The following is an 11,979-nucleotide window of genomic DNA, read 5'->3' as shown; positions in this document are numbered from 1 at the left end:
ACGCCTTCAAATTTGATAGACTAGATTATAAATTTTTTATTCAAAAAATTATTAAAAACTATTCATTAAAAATAACTTTTTTATATAAAATTAAAGAATCTTTAAAAATTTATTGTATTTAAACTTTAAAGTACTATATCTCAAAAAATAATTAAATACATTAATTCTATTGACAAAAAAAGAATTATTAAAAGAAATAAACTATAAAAAAATATTAACAACTTTAAAAATCAAAATATTTATAATATAAGCTTTATAGAAAAAATATATTTATTTTTTAAAAAAAATTAAACCACCGTTTAATTTACGCCTTAAAACCACCGAAGTGGTTGAACCGCCGGATGGATAAGACTGGGCGAATAGATAAACTTGGGAACTGCACGGCAATATAATGCACAATGAATCCTTTTATGATGTGGAAGTGCTACCTAACTTGACCACAAGAAGTTAACAACATAACAAACAAAATTTATGATCCAAAATATGTTAGAAATATTTGTGTAATTGTAAATTATCTCATTAAAGATTAAATAGATATTTCAAAATTAAATTATTATAAAATATAAAAAAAGGTATATTTTTTTAAGACAGTCTAACAAGCAAAAAGTGGCCCGCAAAATCGAGACAGGTTGGGTAACAAGTAACAACAAATAAAATAAAAAAAATGCTCTAGTGAAAAAAGACCACAGGTTAAAATTCACAAATAGTAATTGGAACAAGATGTGACCAAAGATCACTTCACATGTTAAACTGGAACAAGCACTTATCAAGCAGCCTGTAATGTCCCAATCTTAGATTGATCAGAAGAAAAATATCCCATGTGATGTAACAACCAGAGCTTTCCCGCTGTCCATTGACTTACTAATAGAAGTAAAGTGAACACCATCCACAGCAAATAGAAAAGGTTGTTAATGATCAACATAGTCATAATAACCAAAACCCACACAACAAAAGGACGTAAGCTACATAACCGATAGCGGAGATAACAGTAGGATATCTTCGAGCACTGAAATACTATGTTGCTCAGACTCTAAAAGAATACTAGAATACTGTTGGGTATGCGGCGGGGATCCTCCAAAAGTTGTACAATTGGAGGATCTGACAAGGGTGCGACAACATTTTTGAAGCAACCAAGCTGATTGTATAACTTGTACCATATTTTCTGTACAAGAAATAACAACAACAACAACAATATACAGAGTGTTAAACTAGAATAGTTAAACTTTTTCTCTAATGAAAAATGAGCAAACTCTCTTTTCTTGATCTTCTGCAGAAGGAATTCTATGCAACAAAACTGGATCAAGTACAAAACAGTAACATTTACATGGAGAGAGAAGACATACCTAAGGCAAAAAGAATTTTACAATGACTAGCTTCACAAAATGTAATGTTTTTAGGCGGTATAATGGAACCCAATTAAAGTTTCCTGGGAGCTTTGGCAAGAAAACACGTCACATACAGGTACTTTAAATCCCTCATCTTTGATGGACTTTCAGATCACTGGGGGTAATAGATACAGAATCAACACAGAGCCCGCCTTTGGAATGTGTGCAGTCAATCTGTTTCATTGAAAATTTAACTTCCGTCACAGGATCTGACGTGCTGACAATAAATTCACCCACCTTGTACTCAATCCAGTTCCCACGCCTGATATTCCCATTTGGGTCGTCTTGCCCCATGTCATCTAGAAAGCACTCACTAACTGCATGTTGCCCATCAGAAGTAGACAGTTCATAACGTACTGGCCCCAAATCCCATCCATGAGTATGCTCAAAGTTGCAAGCACGCCGACCGAGTCTTTTGGAAATTTTCCCAAGATGAACTCTGAATGTTAGTGTGTATATATCCGGAGGAAAAGGAAACTTCACTGTGCCACTTAATTCAAACCACCATTCCTGCTGGCAATACGCCACAACATGGAACCTGCAAGAGTAAAGGTTAAAGTCTGATATCCCTCATCATCAACAGAGGTCAGTTGTGCAAAGGGAGGAAAAAAATAGCACTATCATGTATAATTCAGTGGAGAAGACAATACCTGGAAAGGATCGTCAGCGAACCCTCCCCCCTCCTCCACCCCACCCTACACAGACACACACACACACACAGACAATAGCATGATGGTTAACTGAGAAAGACATCTCGGAGTTCATGAACTATCACATATTGCAATTAAGAGAATTAGGAGGACAGATGACAATTTTTGGCCTTGGAAGCTGATATGGAAGACCAAAGCTCACATTAAAGTAGCATGATTGGATGAGTTGCGACTTTTGTTTGTTTGTTTGTGTGTGGGGGGGGGGGGGGGGGGGGGGGGGGGGGGGGGTGGGGGAGCATGCTCAAGGCAGACAATGTAGCAGACGCTTCCTTTGAGCACCTTTTTCTCCATCGTAAAATATCTAGAGAATGTTGGGAGTCACTCTAAATCTTCGTGGCATTAATTGTGTGATGCCTCAGAAAGTGAAAGGTTTGTTGGAAGGTTGGCAACCACAGATGAAACGAAAAGTGATAAAGCAGATATGGAGAACTATTCCATTGTGCATCTTATGGACAATATGGCTGGAGAGGAACAAAGGTTGCTTTGGAGGGCAGAGAACTCACTTTTCTAGAATTAAGGATAGATGTTCACAAAATTTGTACTTCTGGTGTAAAGGTAGCTTAATAGATAGCTCGAACTAGTATATGGATTTATTGGATATGCTAGGAAGAAGAGTTTAGTAGGCTGCTCTTTGTTTTATGTTGTTTTTGTTTTTTTTACCTATACAGAGGCGAACCCAGAATTTAAAGTCTGTGGGTGCACTAGTGTTGTCAAAAATGTGCATAAGCCTCGAAGTAAGACTCAAAATATGTTGAGCGCTCGCCTCGCTTAAGGTGCAGCTTAGGTTCTAATTTCTGATACATACTTTCCCTTGTCAATGAGGCATGAGGTTTTCTGAGGAGACGACGAACACTAAACAATTGATATTTCACTAAATCAAAAAAAAATATTTTTTTTGTTCATATATTTCATTCATGCTTATATTATTAGTCTTAGACTAGACATATATTTATATCTTTTCTACCTTTATGCCTTTTTAGTTAAATTTCACACTTTATTTGTACTTTGTGCTTAAACACAACAAACCTTTGAAGCCTTTTTACGCTTATTGCTTTTGATAATATTGTGGAGCACCAATATTATCTTTAAGACGTTTAAAAAAATTTCGGTGTCGATTGAGAAATATTATCATATTCAATTGGTCGCTAAAGACATGAACAATACTGAAAAAAATCAATATATATAGAACAAATAAGAATTTTAAGCTAATAACTTGACTTTCATATAATATGAAGTTTACTTTTAACATTTACAAACAATTAGTTGTGGTAGCTCAATGGTCAAGGAGGGTTCCCCTTATGTACTGGTCGCGAGTTCAAATCCCCATTCCATCAATTTTGTTGTTATAAATTTAGTAATAAGTCTTAAAATTTGAAGTATTAAAAATAAAAACTAAGGTGTTGTATGAGCCGGGGATCGATCCCTGGTGGCGTGGATGTATACACAATTCCATCAATGTGCACTACCATTCATCTAAGGGTGCACTATTAATTATATCCCAATTTCTCAAGGTATATACACATATATATACACAATTTTTTTCGACGTTAACGGGTGCACGTGCACCCCCACCAATACATGTGGGTCCGCCCTTGTTCCTATACCATCTTGGTACCATTTAACAAAATCTCTACCTTATCATAAAGGAAAAAAAGAAAGAAAGAAAGAATTAAAAGGACAAACATTTCAACTATCCATGAGATTACCATATATTTCAACCTAGGAGTTAACATGCAAAAGCAAGTATTAGCATATCTGGTACTAGAAGTTCAGTGTTCTACTCTCAAGAAAGTAAGTTCATGACAAATGGTGTGGTAATAGAAGCCAACTGTTGCCACTATTAAATCAGCTAGTATGAATTGATATTAGCAAGAAAAGAGTAGGTTAAATTCACTTAACCAGAAAAATAATATTTGACATACTGAACAGAAACACTCCAATAGAATCCTAACAGAGTTGAGAGAAAAGTCATCACGAAAAAACATCCTAACTACAGCTAATAAACTCTACAGACGAAAATTAGAACTCGTACTATCCAGCACAAGCAATATCAACCTACGTGCATTCCTATTTCAGTTCTAAATACACCAACCTATCAACTGATGAAGAAAATCAATGTAAAATTGTAAATGCATTAAGAGTCAAGGGTGCATGATCTCTTAAAAGAGTGTGAAGGGAAAATATTTTACAAGACCCGTTCAGTGCGTGGATTTGATGTCTTCTTGTCTCCTAGAGGGAAAAATACCCAGTTTCAGATCTTTTGATAACATTGCTTCAACAATTTCTCAAACAGATGTAAAATGGCATTCTTATAACATCATTTCATCTTTCAGTTCATTTAGGTATATACCATGGCTATCGGATGCAAAATAGACGCAATAGGGAAGTCTCATGCATTAAGCATCCTAATCCATCACCACATTCGTGTCTAACTAATACCACCTAGAGCATAGGTTTACACGCTGCTTCGAGCTACACCCAGTAAGTAAATACGATAACGAGTTAAGACTGTATATTTGCTACAAAAGATTAATCAAGGATTGATTTGGTGCTTTAATACCACATGTATTGCTCATAATAAATTATCCTATGATGCATGGGGAAATCCCAATTATATGTTGTCCAACTCACTGGGGAAAGAAACTAGTTAATAATATCATCTCATAAGAGGATATCCAACAACAACAAGCCCAGTCCCAAACAGTGGGGTCTGGGGAGGGTGCACGCAGTCCATACCGCTTCCTCCGAAGAAGTAGAGAGGTTGTTTCCAATAGACCCCCGCCAGTGTATTCCAACCAGTTTAAAACTCCAAAATCATTTTATCAATGCCACAAGCTTTATAATGACATTGTTACACATAGTTTCAACCAGTTAATCTAACCTTGATTCTTCTGTGGGAAACCAGGTCCAGTGTCTCCTGTCTTCCATATTAGTTATCAACATCGCTTTTGAGGAGATTGACATACAAATCTTCCACTAATTCTGTCCAACCATACCTCCTGCATTTTCTCCACCATCAAAAACATACAGCTTAGTGAGATATCACTCCAAAATATTGTTGCTATAAGTGCAGCTCATAAAATGTAGCAAATTCAACTTCATAAAGAAGATAACTTATTCCTCGAACTTCCATACCTAGACCTCAAGAGCAAGCATGAGGTGAAAAGCACAATGCATGGAATTAAGCCGTGGGAGCCTCAAATTTCACAATCCCTCCCAATAAAACAACAGCAGCATATCCCATGAAATCCAACAAGTGAGGTCTGGGGAGGCTAGAGTGTACGCAGACCTTACCACTACCTCGTGGAGGTAGAGAGGCTATTTCCCAAAGACCCTCAGCTCAAGTCTAGCAAATCCAAGTAAAAGGAGAAGGAAACAATGAAGAAAATATAGCAACTAACAAGGGAAACATTCCCTCCCAATACAAGCAAATGAAAATAATTGAAACATACCATCCCAAAAACCTATAATCATAGCAACATTTGGGGGTGTTGGGGGGGGGGAGGGGGGGTGCGCATAATTATTCTTAGCCTGCACCACTCTCCCATTTGGTCAGAGAAGACATGGGAAAGAACTAACAAAAGAATTAAGATACGGGTAAACAATGCATTAAGGATCACACTGTTTCACAATTAAAAGGTGCCGGCAAACTTGGAAGTTAAACTTGAACATTAACCACAGAAAAAAGATTTTTCACTCCAGCTTAACTTGAATGCTAAATTTGAGTACTGCATTACATATCAGTTATAACACCAAAAACAGTCTCACCCTATGACAACTGCAGAAAAAACCCAACATCTATTTTGACCAAAAACCAAACTTTAACAAACAGTATCGAAACCAAAATTTTCACTGAGGGGATATAAAGAAGTAAACATATGAAGACACCCATGGGGTTCAATAGTTACAATATATACATAAAAAATAATTTCAACTGTGTATATTTTAATGAAGATGACCCCCTTCCGGTATCCTAGCTCCACCATTGTTAACAGTACTCCCTCTATTCCTTTTTAGTTGTCATATTTCGCTTTTCGAAGGTCAATTTGACTAATTTTCGAAGCTAAACTAAATTAAATTAATCCATTATTTTAAAAATACATTTAGATGTTCATAAACTATACAAAAAGTACTATAATTTACAATTCATCTCATGTCAATATGGTGATATAATTTATCTTAAACTATGGTCAAAGTTCATGTAGTTTGACAGTTACAGAGTGAAACATGCCAACAATTTTGGAACGGACGGCGTACTTACTTACCTCCAAATGGAAAATCCTTTAAACTTTCAAACAACAACAACAACAACATACCCAATATATTCCCACCAAGTGGGGTCTAGGGAGGATAAGTGTACGCAGTTCATACCACTACCTCAAAGTGAGATACAGAGATTGTTTTCGATAGACCCCCGGCTCAAAATAAAGCAATCTAAGATAAGATAAGGAATAATAATAGAACAAGATAACACTGAAATTAACATAATCAATAATACCAAAAGCAAGATAGTCCAAGTAACCACCAAAACACACAACATCCTAACTCAGACTAGCCTTCTACCCTAATTCGCCTCCTCCACAGCTTCCTATCCAGGTCATGTCCTCGGTAAGCTGAAGTTGCTCCATGTCTAATCACCTCCTTCCAATATTTCTTCGATCTACCTCTACCTTGCTTGAAACCATCCCTAGCCAGCCTCCCACACCTCCGCACTGGGGCATCCGTGCTCCTCCACATCACATGACTGAACCATCTCAACCTCGCTTCCCTCATCTTGTCCTCCACCGAAGCCACTCCCACCTTATCTCGAATAACCTCATTTCTAATCCTATCTTTTCTAGTACACCCACACATCCACTGAAGCATTCTCATCTCCGCTACCTTCATCTTCTGGATGTGGGTCTTCTTAACAAGCCAACACTCCGCCCCATACAACAAAGCCGGTCTAACCACCACTCTTTAGAACTTGCCTTTAAGTTTGGGAGGTACCTTTTTATCACACAATTATTTGTCAAAACACACATCAACTATATCGTACACTTTTACTTACCTGAACGAAGGTGACATATCAGGTAGGGAGGTAGGGATATGAACAGTTGATAATTCACACACCTGATAGTTCATGTAGGAAACTCAAAAAATTGGATATTTTAGGCTTGTTTTTGACCTTCATTCAAACAAAATGCTAGCACAAACTTCAAAAAAATGCAGAAAGACGAACATTAACTATCAATTGTTCACTTTTCCTTACCTAAACAAAGGTGATATTTCAGGTACGAAAACTGAAAAGTTAAAAATTCAGTTAGGAAACACACACACCAGACACTTCAGATACGAAACTCGAAAAACAGAGATACTTTAGGTGCGTTTTTAACCCTTTACAAAGAAAATGTAACACAAACTTCAAAAAAATGCAGAAATTAGTAACTAGACGAAAAATTAACACACCTTATTGCCATCATCAAACGACACGGAACGAGCGAGAAGAGCAAAAATATCCTTCTTTGAAAAATCATGATAATTCAACGGAGGCAAAAGGTGATCGAGCAGTTGTTGATAATTAGGGGGAAGTTTAGATTCCCAAACAGCATCAGAAGAAGCAGCACCACGAAAAGCACGATTTAACCTAGCTAAATTACAGATTTCGGGTGGATTAAGGTACATAAATACACAGGCTACACAATTCTCCGGTATATCACCGAGACCCGGTCGTCCGCCGTTATTGGGTGACCCGTTTTCTGTTAGGTTAGATAATGATGCGCCCATGCGAGGGGAAGGGGGAGGGGTAATTCTGTCAATTCATGGTTGTCGGAGGGTGAGGTGGAGTGGTGGGAGTGAGGAGGTGGTGATTAATAAGTAAAGGATTTGGGAGAATTGTCTGAACAACCTTGGTCTTTGTAATGTGCAAGATTCCCTTTCTCCCTTCTCCCTTTTTATCTTTGGGAGAGTTGTAAATTTTTATTTTTATTTTTATTTTTATTTTTATTTTTATTTTTTTCTTAGCTGGTTTTTACTTTAGGGTTGTTTGGTTTAAGGTACTAAAGTAGAAAATTTTGGAATAAAATTTTTGGTGCCTTATTTGATTATTAAATTAGGGATAACTTATCTCAAGATTAACAAATAGTATTGGAATAAGTTATCCCATCCTTTGGGTGGTATAAGTAATCCCAACATATATTATTTTGGGATAAAGTTATAAAATGACAAAATTATCCTTCAAATTCTTTAATTATTATTTTTTATATATATACCGTAATGGATGGATATAAGTTACTAAACAAAACAGAATTAATAAATAGAATATCAGGAAGAAAAATATGTAGTAGATTTGATTGTAAATCTGGATATTGGCAGATTAAAATACATGAAGATAGTATAAAATGGATAACTTTCACATGTCCATAAGGACATTTTGAATGGTTGGTCATGCCGTTTGGATTAAAAACGACTCCTCCAATTTTTTAAAGAAAAATGGATAGTATTTTTAGAAACTATAAAAATTTTGTATTAGTTTACGTAGATGATATTTTAGTCTTTAGTAATAATATGAGAGAACATTTAGGACATTTACAAAAAGTTTTTAAATTATTTGCAGATAATGGAATAATAATAAGTAGAAAAAAATAAAATTATGTAAAAATAGTATTAATTTTTTAGGAATAGTTATTGGAGACGGAAGAATAAAATTACAACCACACATAACTAAAAGAGTTTTAGAAATGCCAGATAAATTAGACAAGACTAAAGATTTACAAAATTTTTTAGGACTTTTAAATTATGCTAGAGCTTTTATTAAAGACTTAGGTAAAGTAGCAGGACCGTTATATTCTAAAACAGGATCAACAGGCCAAAAAAATTTTAATACTGAAGACATAAAATTAGTCCAACAGCTTAAAAGCATGATACAAGACATCACAGACTTAATGTTACTATTAGAAACGGATTATTTAATAGTCGAGACAGATGGAAGCCTTCAAGGATGGGGCGCAATATTAAAAGAAAAACCTAAGGAAACACTAGCAGTAATTTATGGTTTGAATAGTTTTAAACTTTATATATTAAATAAGCCCAAAATACTAATAAGAACAGACTGTGAGGCTATAGTAAAGTTTTATCAGAAAATAAAAGATAAAAATAGTAGTAAAAGGAGATGGTTAAATTTTCTAGATGCTATTTCAATCTATAATATTGTTTTAGAACATATTAGAGGAAAAGATCATAACTTAGCAGATCAACTAAGTAGATTAATTAAAGAAAATAACTAACGATTTTGTTTCAGTATGAATACAGGAAAAGGCAAAAGCAAGGCAGAAGCCTCATCATCCCAAGACTATCTAAAGACACTAATGAGCAACACTCGTTTCTGACCACTTACGATGCTAGAACAACCAAAATTAGATAGAATAATTTTTGAACCCCACAACTTGGTATGTTGCGAACCATCCAACTTAACTTTCAGACGAAAGCCGAAAGTATAAGTGGATAAGCCGCAGATATGTCTACTAGACAATCTATGGATAGCATATAATAGAAGAGACAATAGTTATTTTGTTTCAGTTCTAAATGCATTAAGTTATTATTTTACTGAGAAAAATACTACTAACAAGTTTAAATTCTATGCTGTTCTCAAAGACATCAGCAAAGTGTGTTTCAGACTTGGATAGAGGTAATGGACGCCATAAAATATTATAAAACACCTCTTTATAAAGGTTTTTATAATCTCTCAAAGACTCTAGACTATGCCCGGAGAAATCTGGGACCAAATTATTTTATTACTTTAGCTTTAAGACCAAAAACATAAAAAATTCCTCAATATAATGTTAACAAAGACACAGACACAATTATATTTTATGATCATTGTTCCTCTATGATCGAAGCTTTTAAAAGACTGAATCAAGCCAATGAAGTTTCAAGACAAGATAATGAAAACTTTGTAAGAGAAAAGGAAAAATGTTAGAATATATAAGTATTGTACAAGACCGTATAAAAATCCTTCATTTTGAACTTTCACAACAGACTCAACCAATTTATGAGATCCAGCCAAAAAGTTCTCCACCCTCATTAAAAATGAAAAAAACTACTATATCGGATAATGATACAGCTAGTCCAGCTCAAACGGTAGCTGGTAAAGACTTCTCAAATCTGTTAATGGTCGTGCGTTCCACAATGAATCTAGCAAGACCCACTGTATCGGGTAATGATATAGCTAGTCCAGCTCAAACAGTAGCTGGTAAAGACTCATCAAATCCGTTGATGATTGGCACTTTGTCAAAAAGTATAGGGAGAATACTCCCAGCTAGTTTTAAAACCACAGGTACTCAGACAAAAGATGAAGGAAGTTCTTCTCAAAATAAGAAGGAATTTTCATTAAGAAAAAAGAAAAATGAAAAAAAGAACTATAGAAAAAATAGTAGTAGACTCAATAAAAAAGTTGTTAGCAGAACAATTGCCTAAGGAGATAGCAATGAATTCAGACCCACCAGAGAAAAGACCTAGAATTTTCTTAATTCCAAGAGAAGAGACAAGATCACCCAGAATAGGAACAAGACTTGGATTATCAGACGGAAGCAGTGACAAGTATGAACGAGAATATAACTCAGCCATGGATCAATTTGCCCAAGACCCAAACGCAGACGATGATTCAGCAATGGAGTTTGACTTAGAAGCTTTACACAATTTGGATACGTAAGCAATGACGATATCTACAAAATAAAAAATAACAGGCGTATGCAATATCAAATAAATAAATGGACGGAGAAGAATTATAAAAGGATATTAGCCGCCAAGCCCACCCAAGTTGATAAAATCTTGCTAAAGTCTTTAGAAAAGATTTGAAGTCCACAAAAAAATTAAGATTTAAAGTCCACAAATTCCTATAAATACCCCCTTTATGAAAGATTTAAACATGTACAAAAGAGAGAAAAAAGCAAGAAAATATAAAAAGTGAGAAAGTTCTTTAGTTTTCTTAAGTTCTTTAAGTTTCTTAGTTTCTAAAGTTTGTAAGTTACTTCAAAAAAAAAAAGAGTGTGAAAAGTTTTCTTAGTTCTTCATTTTCCGGTAGCTGTCAAGTTTTCAGGGGACTCCCGAAAGGAAAACCTCACTTCTTTCTTAAGGCATGTAAGTAGTAGTTACATAGATCTTTATATTTTTCTCCCAAGTTTGTAAATTATATTTGAATTAATCAAGTTTATATTTTCTTTCACATGTGTTTTATTATTAAGATCTGGATCGCCGGCGGTTTTCCGTCAGTTTTTCTGATCTTGTAAAATTTATAAATTACTTATAAAAATACCCTCAGTATATGATTATTCTTTCAGTAATTTAGCAATAACGCTGGATTAATCTGTAAATTCCTAGGGACTTGAAAAGTTTGAAGAAGATTAAAAAGGACTGTTGTTATTCTCCCGGGGCATGATTAAAGAAGATATTGCTAAAATACCTAAAACTGAAGAGAAAGAGATGAACAGGGTATAAAAAAGAAAAAAAAAATCAAAAAACCAAAAAATGTAAAAATAATTTATTTTGGAGAAAATATACTTGGATCTTTATGACTTGGACACTTACACTAGACTAAGGACAACGAAGGAGGAAATATTGGGTAGGACTTTACACCATATTAAAATACAACCGCAATAACTCTACTTTAATCTCAAAAATTACTTACCTGCTTTAATATTGTTATTATATATAATTTGCTTGCTATATTACTATACTAACTATATAATCTACGATATATATTATAATACATATACTAAAGGATATATATATACATATATAAGTAATATATATTCTTGCTTATTATTATTATAAGTTGTCTATATATAAGATTATAATATATATTTAATACATATATAGTATAATATATATACATATATTTGTATTAA

At 34.4% G+C, this 11,979-nt stretch overlaps 1 protein-coding gene across 1 annotated transcript; it reads right to left on the bottom strand.

Moving 5' to 3' along the window:
* Window positions 1-1,203: 1,203 nt before the first annotated feature.
* LOC107843431 (F-box protein PP2-A15) lies at window positions 1,204-8,050 on the bottom strand. The gene is given in 4 exon segments (XM_016687727.2): window positions 1,204-1,923; window positions 4,977-5,064; window positions 5,067-5,094; window positions 7,544-8,050. Coding segments are annotated over 4 exon segments (882 nt in total). The 5' UTR covers window positions 7,862-8,050; the 3' UTR covers window positions 1,204-1,475.
* Between the last annotated feature and the right edge of the window lie 3,929 nt (window positions 8,051-11,979).

Source organism: Capsicum annuum, chromosome 10 (genome assembly GCF_002878395.1).
Source record: "Capsicum annuum cultivar UCD-10X-F1 chromosome 10, UCD10Xv1.1, whole genome shotgun sequence".
Taxonomy (NCBI): Eukaryota; Viridiplantae; Streptophyta; class Magnoliopsida; order Solanales; family Solanaceae; genus Capsicum; species Capsicum annuum.
Note: the sequence above shows the minus strand (reverse complement) of the source record. Positions and strands in the feature narration are given on the sequence as shown.